Raw genomic sequence first — 21827 nt, forward strand, 5'->3', positions numbered from 1 at the left:
ATTCAGACTTAGCCAAATGATTTAAAATTATTATAGATAGCTATATTTTCAGGGTTCATTTCATTTACAGGAAGTTCCAATTGCCTCTGACAGAATTTCATGAGTGCTTCCAGTGCACAAAAACGTTTTAGCAGTACTGCTTCTCCTTGAGAGTGCATTGGAGGCTGCCATTAAGCTGAAGTCTTGTTGCTTAAGTATGACATTGAGGAATTCAGCTCCAATAATTCAAATTTCAGTGTCCAGCCAGTTGTGAAGTATCAAACAAACAAGCCTTCATTAGCAAACAAAGCAGAAGTTCTGTGCATATTTGAGATGGGTTTAAAAATGCTGTTGAAATGGGGATTCTCTTCAACATTGTGCTTTGAAATATGAGATAAGCATTTAAATAAATAGAAAAGCAAACAAAAAACCTTGGCCAATGGGATTTATCTTTGGCCATTTGCTGTTTTGTGATCATACAATTACTTGACTATTCACTTTGTGTATGTGTTATTCTATTTCATCACTAAAGAATATTAGATGCTAAAATTTCATACGAGCTGTATGGTATTATAATCATCATCAGATGCCAGGAGCCTGATATAAAAGATCAAGTGTTATTTACCAGAATGTTATTAGGAGAAAAAATAGGTAGGTGCTTCTGTGTAGTTTTGTAAGTGCTCTTGGTTTCCATGAATACAAAGTCTGGTTGCTCATTAGCTGCTTACACGGAAAGCTCCTATACTGTTTCCAAGATATCGGAGTTCCCAAAAATCAGCTGTAGGCACTGTGATTAGACATTGATACGGGTAAATGCAAAAAAAAGAAAAAAGAAAAAAGAATGCTTGGCCATCCTCTGTTCCTTTCTCAGACAAGAAATGGTGTTGGGGCTGGGTAGTGCAGGAGGGACCTCATTTCTGTTCTTCATAGCATGGATTATTTTACTTCCTCCTAGGATGTGCTGAATGACACCCCTGCTGCAGGGGGATGGGAGCTTGGTTTTGAATGAAAACATTTGCAGGCAAGCCCTGTTTTGTGCGTTTATAACTGCTATGTTAGAATCTGTCTAATCTTGTTGTGAAACATAAGTTGTTTAAAACAGAGATGTGCATGCAAACTCCCCTGAAAACAGGACAAACTTGGATCCAATCTAAAACTGGCAGCTGGCGCTTGTCTGTAAAGATCTGAACTGGAACATCTCAGTGACATTTGATAATTTAGAATCAGGCATGGCAGCATTCACATTCACTGGTTTAATAAATCAATCATGCATATTTGGTAGCCACACGTACATCTGAGTCCCCTCTGCTTATTGTTGCTTATAAATTACCAGTAAAATTTTTCCTAGTTTTCCTCCTGATGATGGAATTTTCCACCTGGATTTGAGGAACAGCATGGGCAACATCTGGTGACTTAGTAGCAATGAATCCCTAAGGCCTCAGAGGGCAACATCTGCTTCACAAACACCCCCTGCAAGGGTGACCTCCTCACCCCTTTTTCCTCTGCATTCTCTGACCTCTTCCCCTTGCTAGCTTAATGACAGATTTGGTATCCAAACTCAGTAATGAGCCCTGAAGGGCAGTCATTACTCAGATCCTATGTATCTGTGAGGTCCTGCACTATTCATACAAAAGAGGGTTTGGGGTTTTGGGTTTGTTGTTTGGTTTTTTTTGGTTTCTGTTTTTTTTTTTTTGGTCGGTTGGTTGGTTTGGTATGTTTTTAAAAAAAGAGGAGAAAAAACCAAAACAACCCTGCATATTCAGCTTTTACTTGTTATTTCCTGTCAAAAGGCTTTTGGAGAAGACCTTGGGGTCCAATGCAGCCCAGGAGCCCCTGTAGAAACCAAATGTGTGGATAGCTAAGAGCGCTGAACCTATCAGGGTAGGCAGAAAGGTTGCTTCTTTTCACCTTCAGCAGATTGGGTGACAGTAGTCTAAAGAAATATACGTCAGAGGGCTTGACTTTCTTATGGTTGCGCTGACCTGCTCTGCTATGTGAACCAGAAACTTTAATTATGACCTTCAATTCAATGACCTTACCTGGTCATGTTTATTATGTATGCTGTGATATCTGCAGACTAGATCCTCCTTTATCTTTATGCTGAGTGATTTAACACCATGTAAGGCAGATAAGGTGATGGCACTTTCGGACATGGGGTTGTTTTTTATTCCACTAAAAGATTAGTGGTTTTCAGTATAAAAATCTTGGGTTTAAATCCCTAGAATTTTGTCAAACTTTTACTATTTAGATTAAAAGTTTCTTTGCTGGCATATGCCACAAAAGAGAACTCTAGGACCAGACTAAATGTCTATCTAGCATGGTGCCTTGTCTCTAACAGTAAGTGTACATCAGGAAAAAACACATGAATTACAGGGCAAATGTGTTGGATTTTCCCTCAAGAATAGGAAAAGCTACACCTTTACCACTGAAGTCACATGTCTAAAAATTGCTGGTTTCAATTCCATGCTCCGAAACACAGAAAAACAAGTATTTCTCAATAAAAGAGTTCTAAAAAATTTTTCGGTGGACAAAGACCTATCTCTGGTCTCACTCCCAGAAATGGTAAAATTTTCTGGTTTAAACATTAATAATCGATGCCACCCTGTAACTCCTGTCCTTGACACTGTTATTATTAACATTGCTGTTACTTAGAACTGCCAAATTTGCTCTTGCGCAAGTTTTTGCTACACACACACAACACGCATAAACTGTATTAACCTATATAGACTTTCACATTTTCTCATTTTTACTGGAAGAAACATAAAACCTTGTCAATAGAGCCATATGTGTGTATTAAAAATATAACAAATATAAAAATAGGCAGACAAACACTATTTTTTTTACTAGTCTTAATAGCAAGCAGTGGGAGCTATTCTGTTCTCTTTTAAATTTATGAGTATAACCTTGCCCATAGGATATGAGCTGCTTTATTTTTATTCAGTCCTATTTGTCTGTGCTGCCTAAGAAAGATTGTAATTAAGGTCAGAATAGATGCATAATGTTCTCCTGGAGTTGTATAAATAGTGTACAGGCTTGCTAATGCAATAGTAACTGCTTTTTTGCATCCCAATTAGTCACTTTAGCCAGGCAAAATCCTTGCAGTAGGTTTTTTTCTTGGATTTTCTCATGAACATAAGACCTTATTATGCTTGATAAGTAGCACTGAGAGAATATGTCATGCTGCAAAAAAAGCTTTCAATTTCATACTTGAAAACTTGCTCACAAAACCCCTTATTTAGACAACTAGGTAAGGGACATTGTTTTCTAAAGTCTTGGGCACACCACAGCTCCAGCTGAATGTGATATCAGTCTTTTCTATTAAAACCTGATGACCTAAATCTTTTGCCTCTCTAAGGATGTTTGCTGTGCCCAGCATGACACAAGATGCAAAAGAGTGGATTCCTGCAGGGATATTTCAGAAGTTAGAAGTCTGGTGCTGAATAACTGCTAGGTTATTGTGTGAGCACTCATCCCGCACATCTGGGTAAAGTGAGCTGATGTGGTTTGAGTCATCAGTGGGACTGGGACAACTTTGCCTGAACTGAAGGGAAAAAGAAGTGATCAGGTGATCTGTTCATTTAACTCACATGTACGCAGAGATAAGCCTCGGTAAATGCATTAGCTACACAGTCAGTGGTCCTTGCAAGCTTCTGGGTTTGCATCCACAGGACCTGCGGTGTATTAACAGCTCCAGGTTGCACTGCAGTCTGTAAGGATCTGATACCATTCATTAAACTTTAGTTTGTTGTTCCTTTTCTGAAAATAGTTTATCTTCAAGAAGATGGCAGAGAAATAAGTAAATAAAAACAGCGTCTTGCACTTAGTACCCAATAGAGCAAGTGGCCAACTATGAAATTCTTCAAATGCAAGAAGAGTCCCTTTACTCATACCCTAATCTGAGACTTGATTAAGCAGATCAGTGTACCTCTTCTCTCCCCAGCATAGTTACATGTAACCTGGGACTATAATCTGTTTTTAACTGTCTGGAGTAATGGGTCAGATTCTCAACTGGTGCAAACCAGTATGCCTGGACCAATGTCACCGTGGCCATCACTCAGTTTGGCATAGCAATTCCCCTAAGAGTAGCTTTGAACCTTTCCTTGCAATATGACATATTTTAATTGAGAGTGGTGTTCTTTTAATGTGATTCAGGAAAGGAATTTATTGGAGGACCAGGAAAATGGTAAAAAGCACAGTAGTTTTGAGAAACAAAAAGTAAGTCAGTTTATCCCGATGTCCTTGATCACATGTGCCTGCATGCCTCTGAAGCCTCAGAATATGACCTTATTCACCTTTAAGCACCTACTACCTCCTCCTTACTCCTCCATCTGTAGGTAGAGTAACAGAGGTCTCAGATACTCCCCTTTTCTCAAGGTGTGTGCTAGCTTGTGTCATTCTTTGTATAATTCAGAATGTGTCACTTGAATGGCACAACCGAGGCTTAAGTATTATGTAACTGCCAAAAAGTAAACCTCAGGATGACAGAAAGATCTTTTGCAGCTCTAACTACCTGTGATGTCTGTGGTGTTTGAACCATTGAGTTAAGTTTGTTATCCCTTTCAGGGTCCTCAGAGTCACCTTCAAGACCTGAACCAAAACTCATGAGATCAATCAAATCCCTTCAGTTTGCTCAAGCAGGTTTTCTGTGTTAGACCTTTGACAAAGTTGCTAAGGGAAAAAAAGTCCTGTGGAGGGCTTTTCACAACAGCAGCTGTAGGGCTGTTCAGTTATCCCTGGAGAAAAACTCTCTCCTGAGGAGGAGGGTCTCCTGTTTCCCTCGGAGGCATTAGAGAAGAGCTTGTTGCCCAGGCACTGAGTTGTCTCCTCTCAGTAAACCAAAAAAAGCTCCCTGGAAGGGTGGATCAAGATACCACGTCCAGCAAGGTGGTGGATTGCTGAGTCCTGTGGGGGTTGAAGGGATTCTTCTCCATCTTGGCAGAGGAGACAGCAGTAAATAGATCTGGCCAGTGTACAAAGGAAATGGGTTTGAGAGGCTGCAGCAACCTGTCCCTTAAAGCATCCTCAAATAAGGATTTCTTGTCCATCCTTCAATATTTTTACATAAGAAAGCCCCAGCACAAACATATCAAGTTTCAGGAAACATCACCAAAACTAAGTGCTCCTAGAAGTGCCGGGGGCAGAAGTTGATGGAGCATCTGAGATAGCTGCTCCTCCTGGGGATTTAAACATGCAATGAAGACTGGACTGCAGGCTACTGTCTCCGTACCTCACAGCAGCAACTCCAAGTGTCATGACTGGAAAACACTTCCAGCTCTTCCACTTCAGGCAAATATTGAGGCTGCTTCTGTAAGCAACCTCTTTCTGCTTCCTCTGTTCAGTTGGCTTGTCATGTGGATCCACGCTGGCCTTCTTGGGCAGAGTAAAACACCTCTCTTACCCTTGTGGTGTACTGTCTTCATTAAGCAGTACACTCAAACTTTGCACCTTCCAAGTGTTAACGTCCACTGGTAATGTTGCTAATGTGAATGTTACTAGCAGGCCTCGGTAATGCGTGACTTTGCCACATTTTCCAAATGTGTTTCTCCATACATTTCAGGTCTGGGAGACTCTGGCTGTATTTTCCACTGGTAAGGAAGCTTCCCGCCAGCATTCATACTGACACAGCTGGGCTGAGGAGGCAGCAGTAAGAAATGCTCCATCAAGCTCAGCATAAGCACTAAATAGAACATGTTTTCTGTAACAGTGAAAGAAAAATTTGCTCCAGTTGTGCCAGATGCTGAGCTATGCAGCTGTCAGACCTGTTTTGTCTCCCGTTGTGACTGAGAGGTTAATTGCTTTGACAACCCAAATGCACAACAGCAAACTGCCTCCATACCAAAAAAGTGGCCCTGAAAGTTGCCTGGCTACAGGCCACTGTGTTCCAAGATCTAGTGCAAAGGTTTCAACCTCAAAATTCTTACTTATAATACTCATTTCCATGCCACACATTACTGGCTATCAAGGAAATGCTGCATAAAACGTTCTCTCACATTAGTGAGATGAAATTGGAACATATTGCCCAAGAAAACAAAGTGTTTGCCAAAGAAAACTGTACCAAAATAGGAAAAATACAGAAGAAGAGCTAGCAAGTAAGAAATTTAAATACAAGCTCAACACAGAAGTTTAATGAGAGGGATGTTGAAGGGAAGACAGCTGGGATGAGTTTTGTCAAGCTTTTGTGGACTCTGAAGACACTCAACAGAGGGTCAGCTGATCCAGAATCACAAAGCACAGTAAAAATATTCCTAAATTGTCTTCTACTAAATGCTGTGTGAAGCCTTTTCTAGATTCTTTTTGTTTGGCATACCAAAGGATTCTAAGTGTGCCTTGAGGATTCAGGGCAAGACTTCTTCTCTGGCATTTGTGGCCCTTCTCCAGCTGCAGAGTTGAAACTTATGCAATGCACCACTATGAGGCTGAAATTGTTTTGAGAACTTGAAAAAGACCAAGACTGATGCATACACCTGAAGAAGGCTTTGCTCATATCTGGGAAATTGCACACAGTTGTGGCTCGCGGAGTCAGCAGCACATGGACAGATGGTTGGTGTCATTGGAATGAAGTCTCTGCTTGAGTTCGTGAAGCCTAAACAAAGGCTTCCTACTTTCTGCTTTCTCCCATCTCCATTCTGCAAGGCATTAGCATGGATCTAAGCACAGCAGCATCATTCCCCATAGCTATCAGCCAGTTCAACAGGTAGATGCAAGTCTATGACACTATGTCACTAGCATTAATGTATCTCTTCAAGACCAGTATGGAAGAGCAACTTTTCTCTTCAGCAAAGCAACTGCTTTATTTCTATCACAGAGCCCACAGCAGTCATCCCATGAGGGATAGGGTTTGCATGTGTGACTTAGAAGATTTCCCTGAAAGTGGCAAGCGACATTATTGGATGTACTTACCAGCAATTCAAGTGATATGAACAGGAACATGTCTTTGCAAAATTTAACTGCCTGGAAACATAAGGAGTGAATACTCACACTGACACCTTCCAGAAGCAGAGCCATCTGCAAGATTTCTCCTGTTGCCACTGATCAGTTATTCCCAGAGGAGAATGAGAGATTGAACAACTGGCTTCTTTCAGAAGAAACAGGATTTCTCCTTCAGTTCTACTAGTAGACACCCTCATTTCACATGGAAGGAGGGAAACTTTTGCAAGTTGGTGTCTAATTGCAGTCTGTGTCTACCGAAGCAGAATTTAAGCTTGCTTCTTTGAGCACCTTTTTTTCTCTTTACCTTATCCATTCTTGGAGCTGAATGCAGTTAGAGGATCACCTGACTCCACATTATAACTTCTGTTGCCTCTTGTGTTTTCCAGAGAGCACCAGCAAGATACCAGTATCAACAGAAGGGACAAAAACCTCTTCACGTAAGTTGAATTAACAGAGTCTTTCTATCCCTTTCTATTTATTTCTTCTTGAAACTACCTCTGCTGCTCTGAAACTGCTCCCTCTTAGCAAGAACAATTCACCAGCACCTCACTACCTGCATATCTCCATGAATACTGAAGCTCCTTCAAGGACTGAAAAATGAATGAAGAAGGGTTGAGCATATTTTTCACTATCCTGGACTTGTATTGAGGATACTAACTTGGCCTGCAGTTATCAGCCTGCAGCAGCTGAAGTGAAAAAGTATTCGATTTGTTAGAAACTGTTTTGAAAAAGCACTTGTTACTCCTGTTCTTGTAAATCCTAGCAGCTGCATATACCTTTGTGGAGTGTATAGGCATATTGATGTTTCCTCCAGAAAGTCTGTTGCCTAGACTGCTCTGTTTCTCAGGGCTTTACATACCATTCCCGACAGCTTTGGAGGGGGGTGTCTGTGAGTGTAGACAGGTAACTCACTGTCAGTAGTTTCACCACGTTTGAAGCTGCCTTGGCATTTTAGGAGCCTTCTCCAGATGGTTTCCTTTCAGGCTGGTGGAATTTTGCTTTCAGCATCCCGCCTGCAGTTACGAATTGCACGCCTCCAGAGTTACTCCTGGAACTGACCCCAGTGAGAAGTCACTTTCATTGTTTTAAACATTAGAGTTATTTTCTATATGGCCACAACACAAGCAGCTGTCTCTACCACTGAGTTTGGCTGAGGAAGCTGTGGTTAGGCGTGTGGAAGCTGACCATCCCAAGGATTTGCAAGATGCACATATCCTGCTTGGCAAAGAGGCTGGGGTCCTGCTATCTATTTTGGGAAAGCTACGCCTGGCAGAGACAGGTTTTAGTGTGAGATGACAGTGTTTGTAGGCTAGATCAAGGAAAACAGTGTGATTGCCAGATTTTACATTTAGCATGCCTGCAGCCTTCTCTTTGATGCATCTGCGTGTGTGGCGACCTACTTCTGAAATCTTGGCACTGCTGCCTGACAGAAGAGCCATTGGATGTGCCCATATTCTTTCATGTTCTCAGTGGGGCCTGTCACTGGTGCTTTGCTGGATATGTATGAGACCACATAGCTAATAGCAAGTGTCCTGTAACCATTGGAACCATTTTTGTTCAAAGGAGGTGACATGCTGGTCACCGACTCCACTGGGCTCGCCTTGCTCTTTCCCTTATGCAGCAAAAATGCTGTCCCTGCACTTCACTCTCTTCTTTCTCATGAACTAAATCTCTTGTTCTTGAGTGGTCTCTTTCCCTGCTTATGTCCTTTCCAGTGCCTGCTGTTACAGTACTGTTCTCCTCTTTACCGCTATTGTGCCACTGAAGAGGAGGAGGCTGGGATGTTCAAAACGCTGGCTGCATTCCTGAGTAATCGCTGCACCAGCAGATTTTATGCCAAGTGGCTCATCATGCTGTTGTCCTGAAGGAAAGCAGAAAGCAATACATTCAGTGGCTGACTGTTTCATGGAGGTCTGAGTAGCTCTTTGCTATGTGGTGGGAACAGAGACCTGCTCAGGCCCAAACCCAGCCAGGTGCCATTTTTCCCACTGTTTTCCCCCAGCCCTGGATCCAGACCATATCAGTTTTCTCTGCCACTACAAGAGTCTCATGCTGACCAATAGTATCTGAAGTTTTGGGCACTGCTGATTTTTTTTCAGTCCTTGCAAATAAGTTATTGGTGTGTTACTTCTTCAATTTGAGATAGGGTATTGTGAGATGGTGGTGTTTAAATCTCCAGGAGCTAGGTCTCTTGAAGTGTTGCTGCATTTAGTATTTGGTGATAGAAGGGCAGAGCAGTCTTAGCTTTTAAGTGTGGTTCAACTCTGCCTAAAAACTGACTCTATTGGGCCACAGATTCATCTTTTCTGCCTAATATAGCATGTTGTTAAGTATTTCACCAAAGAGCATGCAGTATGTCTGACCTGCTATCTGGGATCCCTGAGCTGTTTGCTAGCCACTCTGATTGTCTTCATTCCTCTCCACAGTGGCATATCACATTACCATCTTAGGCAAAGTGCTCTCTCTCTGCAAACTCTTCCTTCCAGCTGATAATACTCCTCAAGCACACTCTTGAATTCTTTATTCATGCATGACACTTTTGCTGGACTTCTAAGACAGTGAAAGCCCATGCAGCCACTCAAATGCATGGCCCTGATTTGCTGTGTGCTTTGGGTTCCTACAGCTCAGTAGTTTCAGCTGTAGCTCCAGGCTAGCTTGCTTCTTCCATTTAGCTTTTCCAAGTGCTTCCTTTATGTGATTTGTGTTGAGGCCTGTTTCCTTGAGCTGTCCTACAAGATTATTAGCCATCTTGAGAATGCTTCTTTTTCCTTTCTTTTGAACCACTTTAGCACTGGTGCTGTGTCCCATTTTGATCTGGAATGTGTCCTGCTCTCCCCTTCAGCTCTTTGTAGAGGTGGTGACACTCATGGACCCTCCTCTCTTTCAAGCCACAAAGGTCCTTAGCCTTAGCTGTGATAGACCTGGAGGCCTGGCAGTCTATTTGGAATTATGTGAGAAGAAGATAAGAAGATAGTGGTTTTTGGGTCAGCATGTGGAGCTTCAAGACCCACTGTTTTCCACTCTCCTCTGATGCCTTCTCAAACAGCTGAAAACTTTGCTATCTCTTCACCAGTTTTCTCCTGGCCTTCCCTTCCAGGACCATGGAGCATTTTTGCTGTAATTGATTATTCACAGTGTGCTTAGGACATGCTGTACCAACTTTGAAGTTCTTTCTTTTCTCAAGCTATCTCGTATTTTTCTCTGCTTTGGCGGGTTTCTGATTAAAGAAAAAAAAAGAAAGCTCTACTGGAGGAAGATGTTCAGGCTCCTCCAAGGTAACAGTGTAGCTGTGGCTGTATTCTTACAACTTTGTTGTCACTTGTGTGTGTTGCAGAACCCACGCTTAGGATACAAGCTTCAACAGAAGGAACAAACACTTCCTCCTGTAAGTATATACAAGATGTTTAAATTATTGCTGGCAAGGCCCTCAGGTACATTTCTCACTTCTTGGCCCAGAAAAAAATACGCTCCTATCTAAACCTACAATAAGGGATTGTGAGTCACTGAGTAGAATTCCTGCACTAAAGATGCTGTTGTTATTTGTTATATATTATAACTCTGAGGGCCATATTCTTTGCAGACTGGGAATATGGAGGGCTAAGCACCTTCCTTCAGGAAGGTCAAAGCTCACATTTGGGCAGGGCAAAGTAGGAGGAAACTGTTCCATTGTTTCCTACCTGCAATTGCCTGCCCTGTCCTCCCCAGGCAATGTATGGCTTCAAACACTGTCCTGCCTCTGCCTGCACAGCCCCTAGCCCTAGGATAGCTGTCACATCCTCAGGTCCAGCCATGCCCAGCTGCAGTGCATTGCCTTTCATCTCTGTGCCAGCTGATGCATGTTAGAGCTCCTTGAGCTCTTTCTGCTGTGACCCACTGCCCTTGGGAAGAAGATGGGGAAGATAAGGACATCTTTTTTCATGTCTCCCCTCAGCTGGGACAGAGAACCAGAAAATTATTTCCCTTCCTGTAGAAGAGAGGTTATCTCTCTGCTCATCTTGGGAACACACTGATTGCTGCAGGGGTACTAATGAAGAAGGTGACTCTTTTCTTCCACGTAGTGGTGCTTTCCTGGGAAGCGTGCTTTACAGCCATAGTTCTGTGCACATTCACCCCTGAGAGCCATCAGGCAGAGCTTTCCAGCTCTTTACTAGACCCAAATCCGCCATCTTCCTATCCTGGTTTTGGGCAGTCCGGAATGACACTTCACGTAATCAAATTCAGCAGGGCTGCAGGAGATACGATACTGACCTTCTAAAGCATTGAGTATTGTTGGCTGCCAGGAATAGGAGGGCAGGTGAGATTGGACAGTTGATCTATCCACCCTGACACTTCCAGTGTTGTTATAAAGTGTGATATGTACTCTATAGTGAACTACACATAGATGCCCTTAACTGACATCTAATAGCTTCCTCAGTATTTTGTACGTTTTTTATAGTTTATATGAAATAGAAAAGATTTATTTTTGTAAATTTTCTTCTCATCTGTTCATCTGATTACTGTTTAAAGTGAGTATTGAAGGAATTTTAGAAATCTGACAGGTTATTCTAAAAGCCTGAAAAGCTTTCTATCAGCAAAATGAGAAAAGTTAATGCTGGCCTTCTTTTTGATCTGATGCATAGCAGCAGGGTAGGCAAGAATAATTCCTGGAGCAATTTAAAACAGTCATTTCTTTCTGTTCTGTACTCAGTTGCATTGATGGAAATCAGGAGTAGTACTATTCTTGTCACTGAAACAAGTACTGGAGAAGAGAGTAGTAGTGGATATTGCTGCCTATGCTGGATAGGAAAGGCACCACAGAAGAGGAGGGAGCCAACATTTATTGCTAACAGATGTGAACATCTACTCACACTACAGAGCAATGACGGAATTGAGTCCATGTACTTATTCTGAAGTTGCTCAGAGGTTTTCTTTTCTGAATTTCAGTGGGACGTGTCCATTTCACACTTGTCATTGTCAATCTTGTAACAGATACAGGAGACAAAATAAACTGTTTCCTTCCACTCCTCAGACAATAGCAGACATTTCAGAGAACATGCCAGCACTATCACTGTTGGACAAACACTGAGAAAGGCCTGAGAACAACCGAGTGCTTCAGGCTTTCTCCGCTGGGCTTTCACAAGTGAACAGACATGTGTCATGCTTTGCTTTCTTGAAGTTTCAGTGACAGACACATTCAAGGACCTAAGAGTTTAAAAAAAATCCTATCTCTCTAAGACACTCCACAACAGATATACCAAAACAGAAGGTCCCTCTACCCTTTCATGTGCACATGTACCTACACTCCTCGAAATCCAGACTCTTTTGATAGTGTGGGCCTCCATTCTTAAGTAAAGGAGAAAGGAAAGAGTGTGATGTATTCCCAGTTTCATATACAGTGCTAGTGATCCCACTGGAGGGTCAGTAATCCAAGGGAGGAGGAAGGAAATTCAGGCTTTTGTGTCCTGTTTCATAGCATGAGACTTTGTGGCACTGGTTGCTAATGCTGCCCCTGTCAGGTAGAAATGCTTCTCACCTTCTCTTCCACCCCAGACCTAGGATTGTTACATATATATTTATTTTGTACCGTGCACTATTGAAACCTAAGTCACAACTTTAATTTTCCTTGACGATGGAGCTCTCTGTAATACAGGTTTTCCTGTGGAATTAAACGAACAAACCAACAGCAATGGGAGCCCTGAGTGCTCTCACTACCAAAGACTGCAGAGGCCATTCATAAGCACCTTAGAATAATTTGGGGCTGTAAAACATTTTTCCTCCTCTTGTTTCCAGGACTGCAGAGCTCTGAAACAAGTGGTTGTGACCTTATGACTTTCTTCTGCTCAGGAGTTACTTTGGCAAAAAGTAAATCTGAGACTTCACCTCGGTGCCTTGGTTTTATGAGTTCAGTCAACTATGTAATCAAGAATAGAGAATAATAATGTGGTGGTCTTTTTACTCTTCCGGGACTTGTTAAAGGAATCTTGGCTTCCCACCCTCATAAGCAAAAATCGCATACATTCTTTAGAAAAGTGGTCCCAAAACTTGCATTCTGGTTTGTAAGTTACAACATAACTGGAAAGAAATTCAAAAGTAATCAGGTTTCCTAGATTAAAGTCATCAGCACTGCACACAGCATCCTGGTATAGGTATTCTGCAGTGTTCTGGGTTCATCTGTAAGTTATTTTTCTTCTTCTTAGCAGCTGGTGCAGTGCGGGGTTTTCAACTTTAGTCTGAGAACAATGCTGATAACTCACTGATGTTTTCAGTTGTTGCTGAACAGTGCTCGCCCTGATCAAGGACTTTTCAGTCTCTTATTCTCTGCCAGTTGAGGAGGGACACAGGAAGCCGGGAAGAAGCAGAGACAGGCCACCTGGCCCAAACTAGCCAAAGAGGTATTCCATACCACAGCACATCATGCCCCGTATATGAACTGGGGGCAGTTACCCAGAAGACCCAGATCACTGCTCGGGTCGGGCTGGGTATCGGTCAGCTGGTGGTGAGCAATGACATTGTGTATCACTTGTGTTCATGGTTTTCCTTTTCCTCTTTTAGCTTCATATTCTCTTCCCTTGTTATTTCCCTTATCATTATTATTATTGGTGGTAGCAGCAGTGATTTGTGTTATACCTTAGTTACTGGACTGTTCTTATCTCAACCCGTGGGAGTTACATTTTTTGGATTCTCCTCCCCATCCCTCCAGGAGTTGGGGGGAGGGAAGAAGGGGAAGAGCAAGTTAACCGCTAAGTGGTTCTGAGTTACCAGCTGGTCTTAAACTATGACATACAGAAACATTCATATGGTGCAAGAGGGAAAAAGAGAGAATGTGGTGAGATACAGACTGTTTACAATGACCACAGCTTCTGTTGCATGAGAACCATTTCCAGCAGAGAACAGGTGTGCAGACCAGTAGTGATGTGGTACTTCATCTTCCTGTTTCTATGGACAGCAACAGTTTGGAAACCCATGCTCTGGGGGCTAAATTGCATCAAAAGCTGAACACTTGTAGAAAATGAAGGAGCAGAAAATGCCCACTGCCTGTGGGAGTGTGTTTTAGACTTCATCAAAGACAGAAACATTTCCTTAGTTTCACCTTGCAGCATTACTTTCATGTCCTTATTTATGCTGCCCACTAAGGGCTACTTCCTAAAATGTCTGTGAAGCAAAAAGCCAGGGCATATGATGTACTCAGTGTTTCAGACCTGATTGTCTTACGCTGGGATTATCAGTTCACAGTCTTCTGCTTGCGCAAGAAGGTGAGCTAGAAACCGTGGTACTGAATGTGCTTGGAGCATATTCTCTGCAACATGCATACTCCTGTCCCCTATCTAGCAGGCTGATATGATGCCCAGCTGGAGGCAGCAGTATGGATGAAGACCAGGTAGAAGGCTCTTGCTTATTGCTTCTTTTTCAGAAGAGTACAGAACAGGTTTGGTTAGCTTTTGGCTGGAGGGAAAGACCCAGTGTTGGTCATCTGTCCTATAGATGACTCTAATCTAATTTCCCATAGATTTTCATGCTGGTCTGTAATACCTGCACGGGTATTTAAAAAAGAAAGACTATTTGAAAAAGAAACGTGTCAGGTTGGACTGCTCATTTCTTCCCTCTGGAATTAGCAACTTGCAAGCACTAAGCCTGGCAGAGCGAGGCACCTGCCTAACACTTCATCTGCTTGTGGTGCAGTAACAGATTACAAACTGCATACTAAATGGAGAGCAGATACACCACATAGAAATGAGGTATGCAAAGACTTTTTGCCTGTCACATTTTCTCAAGTACAATACTGAGATGTTTTGATAAAAATGTTCCGTGCTGAGCCAGTAAAATCATCTATGACACAGTGTTAGGGCCATAGAATCATAGAATAGTTAGGGTTGGAAAGGACCTAAATATCATCTAGTTCCAACCCCTCTGCCATGGGCAGGGACACCTCACACTAAACCATGCCACCCAAGGACTCATCCAACCTGGCCTTGAACACCGCCAAGGATGGAGCATTCACAGCTTCCTTGGGCAGCCCATTCCAGTGCCTCAACAACCTCTCAGTAAAGAATTTCTTCCTTAAATCCAATCTAAACTTCCCCTGTTTAAGTTTGAACCCATTACTCCTTGTCCTATCACTACAGTCCCTAATGAATAGTCCCTTCCCAGCATCCTTGTAGGCCCCCTTCAGATAATGAAAGGCTGCTATGAGGTCTCCACTCAGCCTTCTCTTCTCCAGGCTGAACAGCCCCAACTTTCTCAGCCTCTCTTCATACGGGAGGTGCTCCAGTCCCCTGATCATCCTCGTGGCCCTCCTCTGGACTTGTTCCAACAGTTCCATGTCCTTTTTATGTTGAGGACACCAGAACTGCACACAATACTCCAAGTGAGGTCTCACGAGAGCAGAGTAGAGGGGCAGGATCACCTCCTTTGACCTGCTGGTCACACTTCTTTTGATACAGCCCAGGATACGGTTGGCTTTCTGGGCTGTGAGTGCACACTGAAGCTGGTTCATGTTCATTTTTTCATCGACCAACACCCCCAAGTCCTTCTCCGCAGGGCTGCTCTGAATCTCTTCTCTGCCCAACCTGTAGCTGTACCTGGGATTGCTCCCACCCAGATGTAGGACCTTGCACTTGGCATGGTTAAACTTCATAAGGTTGGCATCAGCCCACCTCACAAGCGTGTCAAGGTCCCTCTGGATACCATTCCTTCCCTCCTTCGTATCAACCGAACCACACAGCTTGGTGTCATCGGCAAACTTGCTGAGGGCGCACTCAATCCCACTGTCCATGTCACCGACAAAGATGTTGAACAAGATCGGTCCCAACACCGATCCCTGAGGGACACCACTCGTTACCAGTCTCCAGCCGGACATCGAGCCATTGACCACAACTCTTTGCGTGTGGCCATCCAGCCAGTTCTTTATCCACCGAGTGGTCCACCCATCAAATGGATGTCTCTCCAATTTAGAGACAAGGATGTCATGTGGGACAGTGTCAAAGGCTTTGCACAAGTCCAGATAGATGACGTTTATAGAATATTTTTAACAGGAACATTTTTGCATGTATGAGGCAAACAGCCTGGCCAGTACATCATCTGTATCCTAAAATCTTAACAAGCAAGTTTCCTTCATCTCCTAAAGTGAATCTAGTCCTCCTCCCCTGTATTTATTTATGTAGTACCCTACAGTAGTTCACTTTCAAAAACTACAGATTTTGTCTAAGAATCATAAAAACCTAAATCAGTGTGCATGGAAGACAGAGAGTTTGGATCCCAAATGATACAGGTTTTATGTGGCTGTTTCTTCTGCCTTCAGGATACTTATCCAAACCTCTAAAGAACTGATTTTTTTGCTATTTCAAGCAATTGTTTAAAGGGTCGTCTTGATTGGCAAGAAGTTCTTAGACCACTTAAGTTGTCTGATGTCTGGAATTTTTAGAATTTTGGATGTTTGGATAAAATGCAGATAAAGAGTGAAATTCCACTGTAAACTGCAGTTCTTTTAAGAGACATTGTGACTTGGTGACCAGATATCTTGCAGGATAGCATAATATAGTACATACAGAATTTCTGCATTAATTCAGTTTACTCTGTTTTGTTGGTTTTATTTTATTCTGAGTTTAACAGATATTAGTTTCTAATATTTCCTTTACAATGGACAGACAAAAAAGATGGACAATGCTGCAGCACAGTATAAGGATCAGAAAAAATACAGGGAATACTGCCTAACCTTTGAACATGTGTTTAACTTCCTTCATCCCCAAAAGTCTCCACGGTTTTGTCAGAAAACCTAAATACACTGGTAGCATCTCAGTAACTTCTGGAATGCAGCTATCTCCTGGTGAAAGATTAGAATTGTTTTAGGTGAGTCTAGTAACAGAAGAGAGTCACTTGGGGCAGGTTGGGAAGAGGAGAATACTGTCACCAATTGAAAAAGCTAAAGGAATTCAGATGTTGAAGGCAATTACTCAGGTTGCAGATATGTTAGCACAGCTGGATTCCCAACTCCTGCTCTTGTAATAAGTCAGTCTGACATCTTCAACTGTCACCATTTAACTCATCTGTTTCACAGACTGAGAGGTTAGTTTTATAAGAGAACGATATACCTGGTGCTTTGGTGGGACGGTGGGACAGTGGGTCAGAGGAGAACTCTACACCATCTGATGTATTTTGCTTAATTATTTCAGTTGGTTTATTCTTCTGAATCGTCGTCTCTGGAGAAAAATATTTGCTTTGTTCTAAGAACACAGTGAGTGAGCAAGGGCATGGTTGGATAACTAGTTCTTGTTTAATACAAAATGAGTTTGAGCATCCTGGTTAGTAAAATTTTACTGACAGCAGAGATGAAGACAAGTAAAGATCCCCTGTTAAAACCTAGCACAGTGTTTTAGCTTTTGCAGTTTCTTTCTCCACTGTAACTCTAATCATAGGAGGCAATGCAGTGGTAATCTCAGTACCCTATGATTTGATCTGGCATGACAAATCCTGTTTTCTGTGTTTAAATTTCATAGATAACAACAAACTTACGTACATATAAGAATAAATCTATAAGGCTAGCAATTGCCCCAGCATTTGTAAATGATGAGGCAATAGTGATTTATGTATAAATATGCATGCATACATAGGTTTAGAAAGTATCTATGTGTAAGGGTGAAGGCAATGGTTTGGATCTGTTTATGTCAGGACGCGCTTCCTAAAGTCATGGATTACACCAGGAAAGCAGTACCAGCAGTCTACTCTGCTGCCATACAAGTCACAAAAGCTACTTCAAATGTTTCTGTTGTTTGTAATATTTCTGAAATAATTTCACAGACACACCTCCCACTGCCTTTTAAAAAACTCAATGTGTCCTCACTGGTGAAGTGGGGGACACTCTCACAACAGGCTGGCTGGCCAAAGCCACATTGTTAATTGCTGCCTTAGCTGAGCCTCAGACATGGGACACTGCAGGCTTCATCTCTAGGTTTCCTCAGGATCCTTGAGTATGTCAGGAACTCTGTTTCTGAGACCCTGTTATTCATATGGGAATTTGGCTTCAAGACACTGCTGGTAAGGCCTGGCTTCTTAGAGGGTCTTCCAGAGGGTCTAATCATGACAAAACCTTTTCTAACAGAGCGTTAGTTTATGCCTTTCCGACTTCTTCTCCCCACTACGCACATGTACCACGTGTCCACCTGAAACATCATCATCTTTTTGATTTGCCAGCATAGCCTATGCTATACGGGAGGACATGAGCTCTTGTAGCACAGGGATGTGCTGATGGTCTGGCCTTGGTGTTTTGGTTGTTGTGTCTTCCATGGGGAGAAGTCCCTGGTGCTGTCAGTGTGACAAAAACAGCTCAAGGACTCATGTTCCCTGCTGCCTATACTCTTTCCAGATAGCAATTATGAACATACTTTGTGGTATTGAATCAGCCTTCTGGAAATCTTCTCTTCCATGTAATTTTTAAGGCACCAGGGTAGTTCCTACTGAATAAAAGTACATGACAGGAGTGACACTACTTGGACAAAGACCTGTGAACAACATGGAATACATGACCTTTACAGAAGCACACATCTATTTCAGTATTTCAGGCATTGTGGCAAATTAAAATATATCATTAACCATGCTGAAATTAGGAACGGCAGTGCTTTGTACGAAAACATAAAGAAGCCAAAGAGCTCAGAGCAAATGTGAAAAAAGAATGGTACAACAAACAAAATTTATGAATATGAGCATGGGTACAGAATAATATTTGTTTCTTAATGCAAGAGAATTCCCAGCTTATCCCTATAGCCCAGAAATTCTGTCTCCTCATCTTCTACCTATTGTCCCAATACCAACTTATCTCCAAAGAGATTTTGCCCTGAGGCACCATGTTAACACCTGCTGTGCTAACAGAGACTCACAATGCAAGGTCCCTTGTGTTCCCCTGAGGCCCCTTCCTTGTTTATAGAGGGGATGGTTCTGTTGTTTAAGCTTTGGTAGGAAAGATCCAACAAAGAGGAAAGTCCTAATGGGAATTTGAGTTTCCAAATCTGAATTACCCCAGCATGCCTAGAGGTTTTCTGGGCTCTCTTTGACAGAGAGGCACACTCAGCTAGCTTTCTTAGATGGTGTGTTCTAGGCTTTCTATTCCAGGGGGAGGTCTTAGGCTGCATTGGCTGTAAATAGAGATAGTCTGTGGAATAGCAGGGCTCTGGTCCATGAAGGGTTGTTTCAAGTTCGTGGTCTGGCAGTAGAAGTCTCTGACGAAGCAGAAACACAAAATGAATGAAAACCAAAGAAGTCGAGACTGAGTTCAATGCTTTGTTTTCATGCTGAGTTCCAATTCAGGCAGCTCTGGTCAACCCCATAAGTCAGATGCTGTTTTCTAGGGAGAAGGAACAAAATTTCTTAGAGAGCAACAGGAAGCTTCCTGTAGTGCTTAGAAGCAATAGGGGAAGTTATCTCTTTGCTCTCCTAGGCTTTTTATATTTTTGAGCAGGAATCCAGGGAGTCCCTACTACTTTAATAACTGGAAGCATCTCACTATTTGATTGGATCTGTTTATAGAAGATGAGAGCAGATAAAAGCTGAACAGAAAATTACACTGTTATCTTCAGTATAACTAGTAAAGTGTATGGCTTTGAATAAGTTTCCATTAGTTTAAGAATAAGCCCTTGATGAATAACTTTTATATTACTTAAAAAAATGCAAACTGCATGACAGAAGCTATATTTCAAAAGCCGTAATCAGAGCACTGTATACATAAAGGTGATCTTTTCTTAAACGCATGGCTTTGAAAAGCCACCACTGTGTCTCCTCATTAGCTTCTCCAAAAACACAGAGGCATGCTATGGCTGAGACTCAATTTAGACTATGACAGTTCCTACCAAGTAAATTAAAAGCAATACTCTGCTTTTACATTCCTATTCTAGCAGTACTGTAACAGTGCAGTGGGAGCCAAGCTAAACCCTCGGGAAGAAATTACCACTGCTTCCTTCATGTTCACATCTCTTCTAAATCGCGTTTTGGTAACCTCTCCTAATTGGATGCAAAGTGGGAAAGTTATATCTCCTGTGACTTTCATTATCAAAATGTTCTTGCAGGTTCCTAATGGTTTCTGTTCTTCTTGACATTTCCCCCCTGTACAGAGAGGAGAAGGAATTGGTGTAGTCACTGTAGCAATTAAAGAGCAGCTTTTTACAGTCTGAAGTTCCTGCATCTTCCCAAATATTTAGCAGTAGTCAGAAAGTCAGTAATTTTGAGTTAACATCTGCAGTAGCAAGAAAATGCATGGCAAGAACACCCCATTTTGGTTTTTATTCTAAAATGAAGCTATGCCCTGCAGCAATTGTCCTTTACGAATCATGTCTGATGGATGTCAGTGTTTTCTTTCAGTGAATATATACATACATAACGGCTCTTGCGTTTCTTCACAGTATTTTTTTCTCCAGACAGCCCACTCTTCATGCTAGTCATTTCAACTTCATTATGGATGTAGAGAGCTCATAGGACTTACTAGCAGTTTTATTTATCACAGTATCCAGCTGTCAGAGATCTTCAGGCAAAATAATTCCAAATTATCCCATCTACACAAATCTGCTTTTTGCAAAGCAGAAAACTTTTCACAGCCCTCCAATTTCCAAACTGCATCAATCCTGTCGCAAGCTAAAATACCATGGGGCATTTCTAATTTGTGATGGATGATCATAAAGGGTAAACCTAGGGTGGTAAGTGGAGTGAAGCTGAGGAGTGAGCTGGAATGCTAGAGCAGTGTTTACCCATTTCATCATTAACATGCTTTCTTGTGTCATTCTGGCTCATGTCTACTGCTTTTCAAGACACCTAAGCACAGTACAAAGAGTAAAATGTACCAAGACCTTTCCTAAGGAGGCAGTATAGGTTCTGCCCTACCAGTATAACTCCTGTCACCCTAAGCAAGTCTTTCCACATCTCAACAGACACTGCACCTCCCAAACACTCCCAGGTGCCTTTATACTATACCAGGGAAAATTCATCATAAAGCCCTATTAAAGCCATAAAAACACTGCCTGGGTGGGGTAAGACACAACCTTCCCAGAATTTAGGTACTGGGAACTGGAAAAAGCATACAGGAAAGTTATTTTTAATGAAGGGCAAAGTCACAGTTAAATGGTCTGTGAGGTGGATGTAGCCTAGCTATTACACTTGTCCTTGGACTGACAGCATGATCCCTTTGCTACTGAGAAGTGTAGGTACATTTGAGCTGTCAGGCCAGCTATCCCACCCAAGCCTTCCCTACCATGATGTACTTGGGAGACCCAGAACAGCTGGCATTACACCTCAGCCTTCCTGAGTTTAGCAACCACGGTTGAGATGACACAACACATACTATACTCCAATCCCAAGCCAACAGAGAAGACAACTGTTTTTCCAGCCCTGAGCATTTGGCTTTTTTCTTTGTTCATTTGTTTCTGTTCTGTTTATTCAGCACAGAAAAGCTTCTTGCTCCTGAGCTATAAATGTTCAGAATTGATGTTGAGTCAGGAAGGATTTGACTGGACACAGCTCTGCAGCCTGAAGCATTTACAAACACCATGTACCACTGAGCTTATCTTAAAGTGTAGCATTTATACGTGGGGTGGTAATGGCCCTTCAGAAGTTAATTCAGTCATTGCTTTCCTGAGGTTTATAAAGTGAAATCTGGTAATATTCACAATGACCTGAAATATGGTTCTTAATAACACAGTCAAGCATTTGACAGGTATTTGGATGAGCTTTCCAGAATTTCAGCAGGTTTACTAAGGAGTATTACTGCAACGGTTGTTTTTTAAAAGAAAATGATAAGCCAGACTCCAGGGAAGAAATATGAGGGCATTTTTTTAATAATGTCTATTTTGCAGGCAGATATCTAGCTGTGAAAGCCAGAGAGGTAGCTGTACATTGTAGAATGCTACCCATTAGGTCTACTGCTGCCAATTGTGGCACAAATTGTCAGTGGCATGATTTTTTCT

At 42.2% G+C, this 21827-nt stretch overlaps 1 protein-coding gene across 1 annotated transcript in view; it reads left to right on the forward strand.

Moving 5' to 3' along the window:
• NRG1 (neuregulin 1) overlaps nucleotides 1–21827 on the forward strand; it is a gene marked incomplete at both ends in the record, with an annotated part of 178875 nt that overhangs the window by 40380 nt on the left and 116668 nt on the right. The window contains 2 exons of the mRNA XM_080637758.1: nucleotides 7296–7346; nucleotides 10244–10294. Of these exons, the coding sequence (XP_080493884.1) occupies nucleotides 7296–7346; nucleotides 10244–10294 (102 nt within the window). The remainder of the gene's footprint in view (nucleotides 1–7295; nucleotides 7347–10243; nucleotides 10295–21827) is intronic.

This window comes from Psittacula echo, assembly GCF_963264785.1.
Source record: "Psittacula echo genome assembly, chromosome: Z".
Taxonomy (NCBI): domain Eukaryota; kingdom Metazoa; phylum Chordata; class Aves; order Psittaciformes; family Psittacidae; genus Psittacula; species Psittacula echo.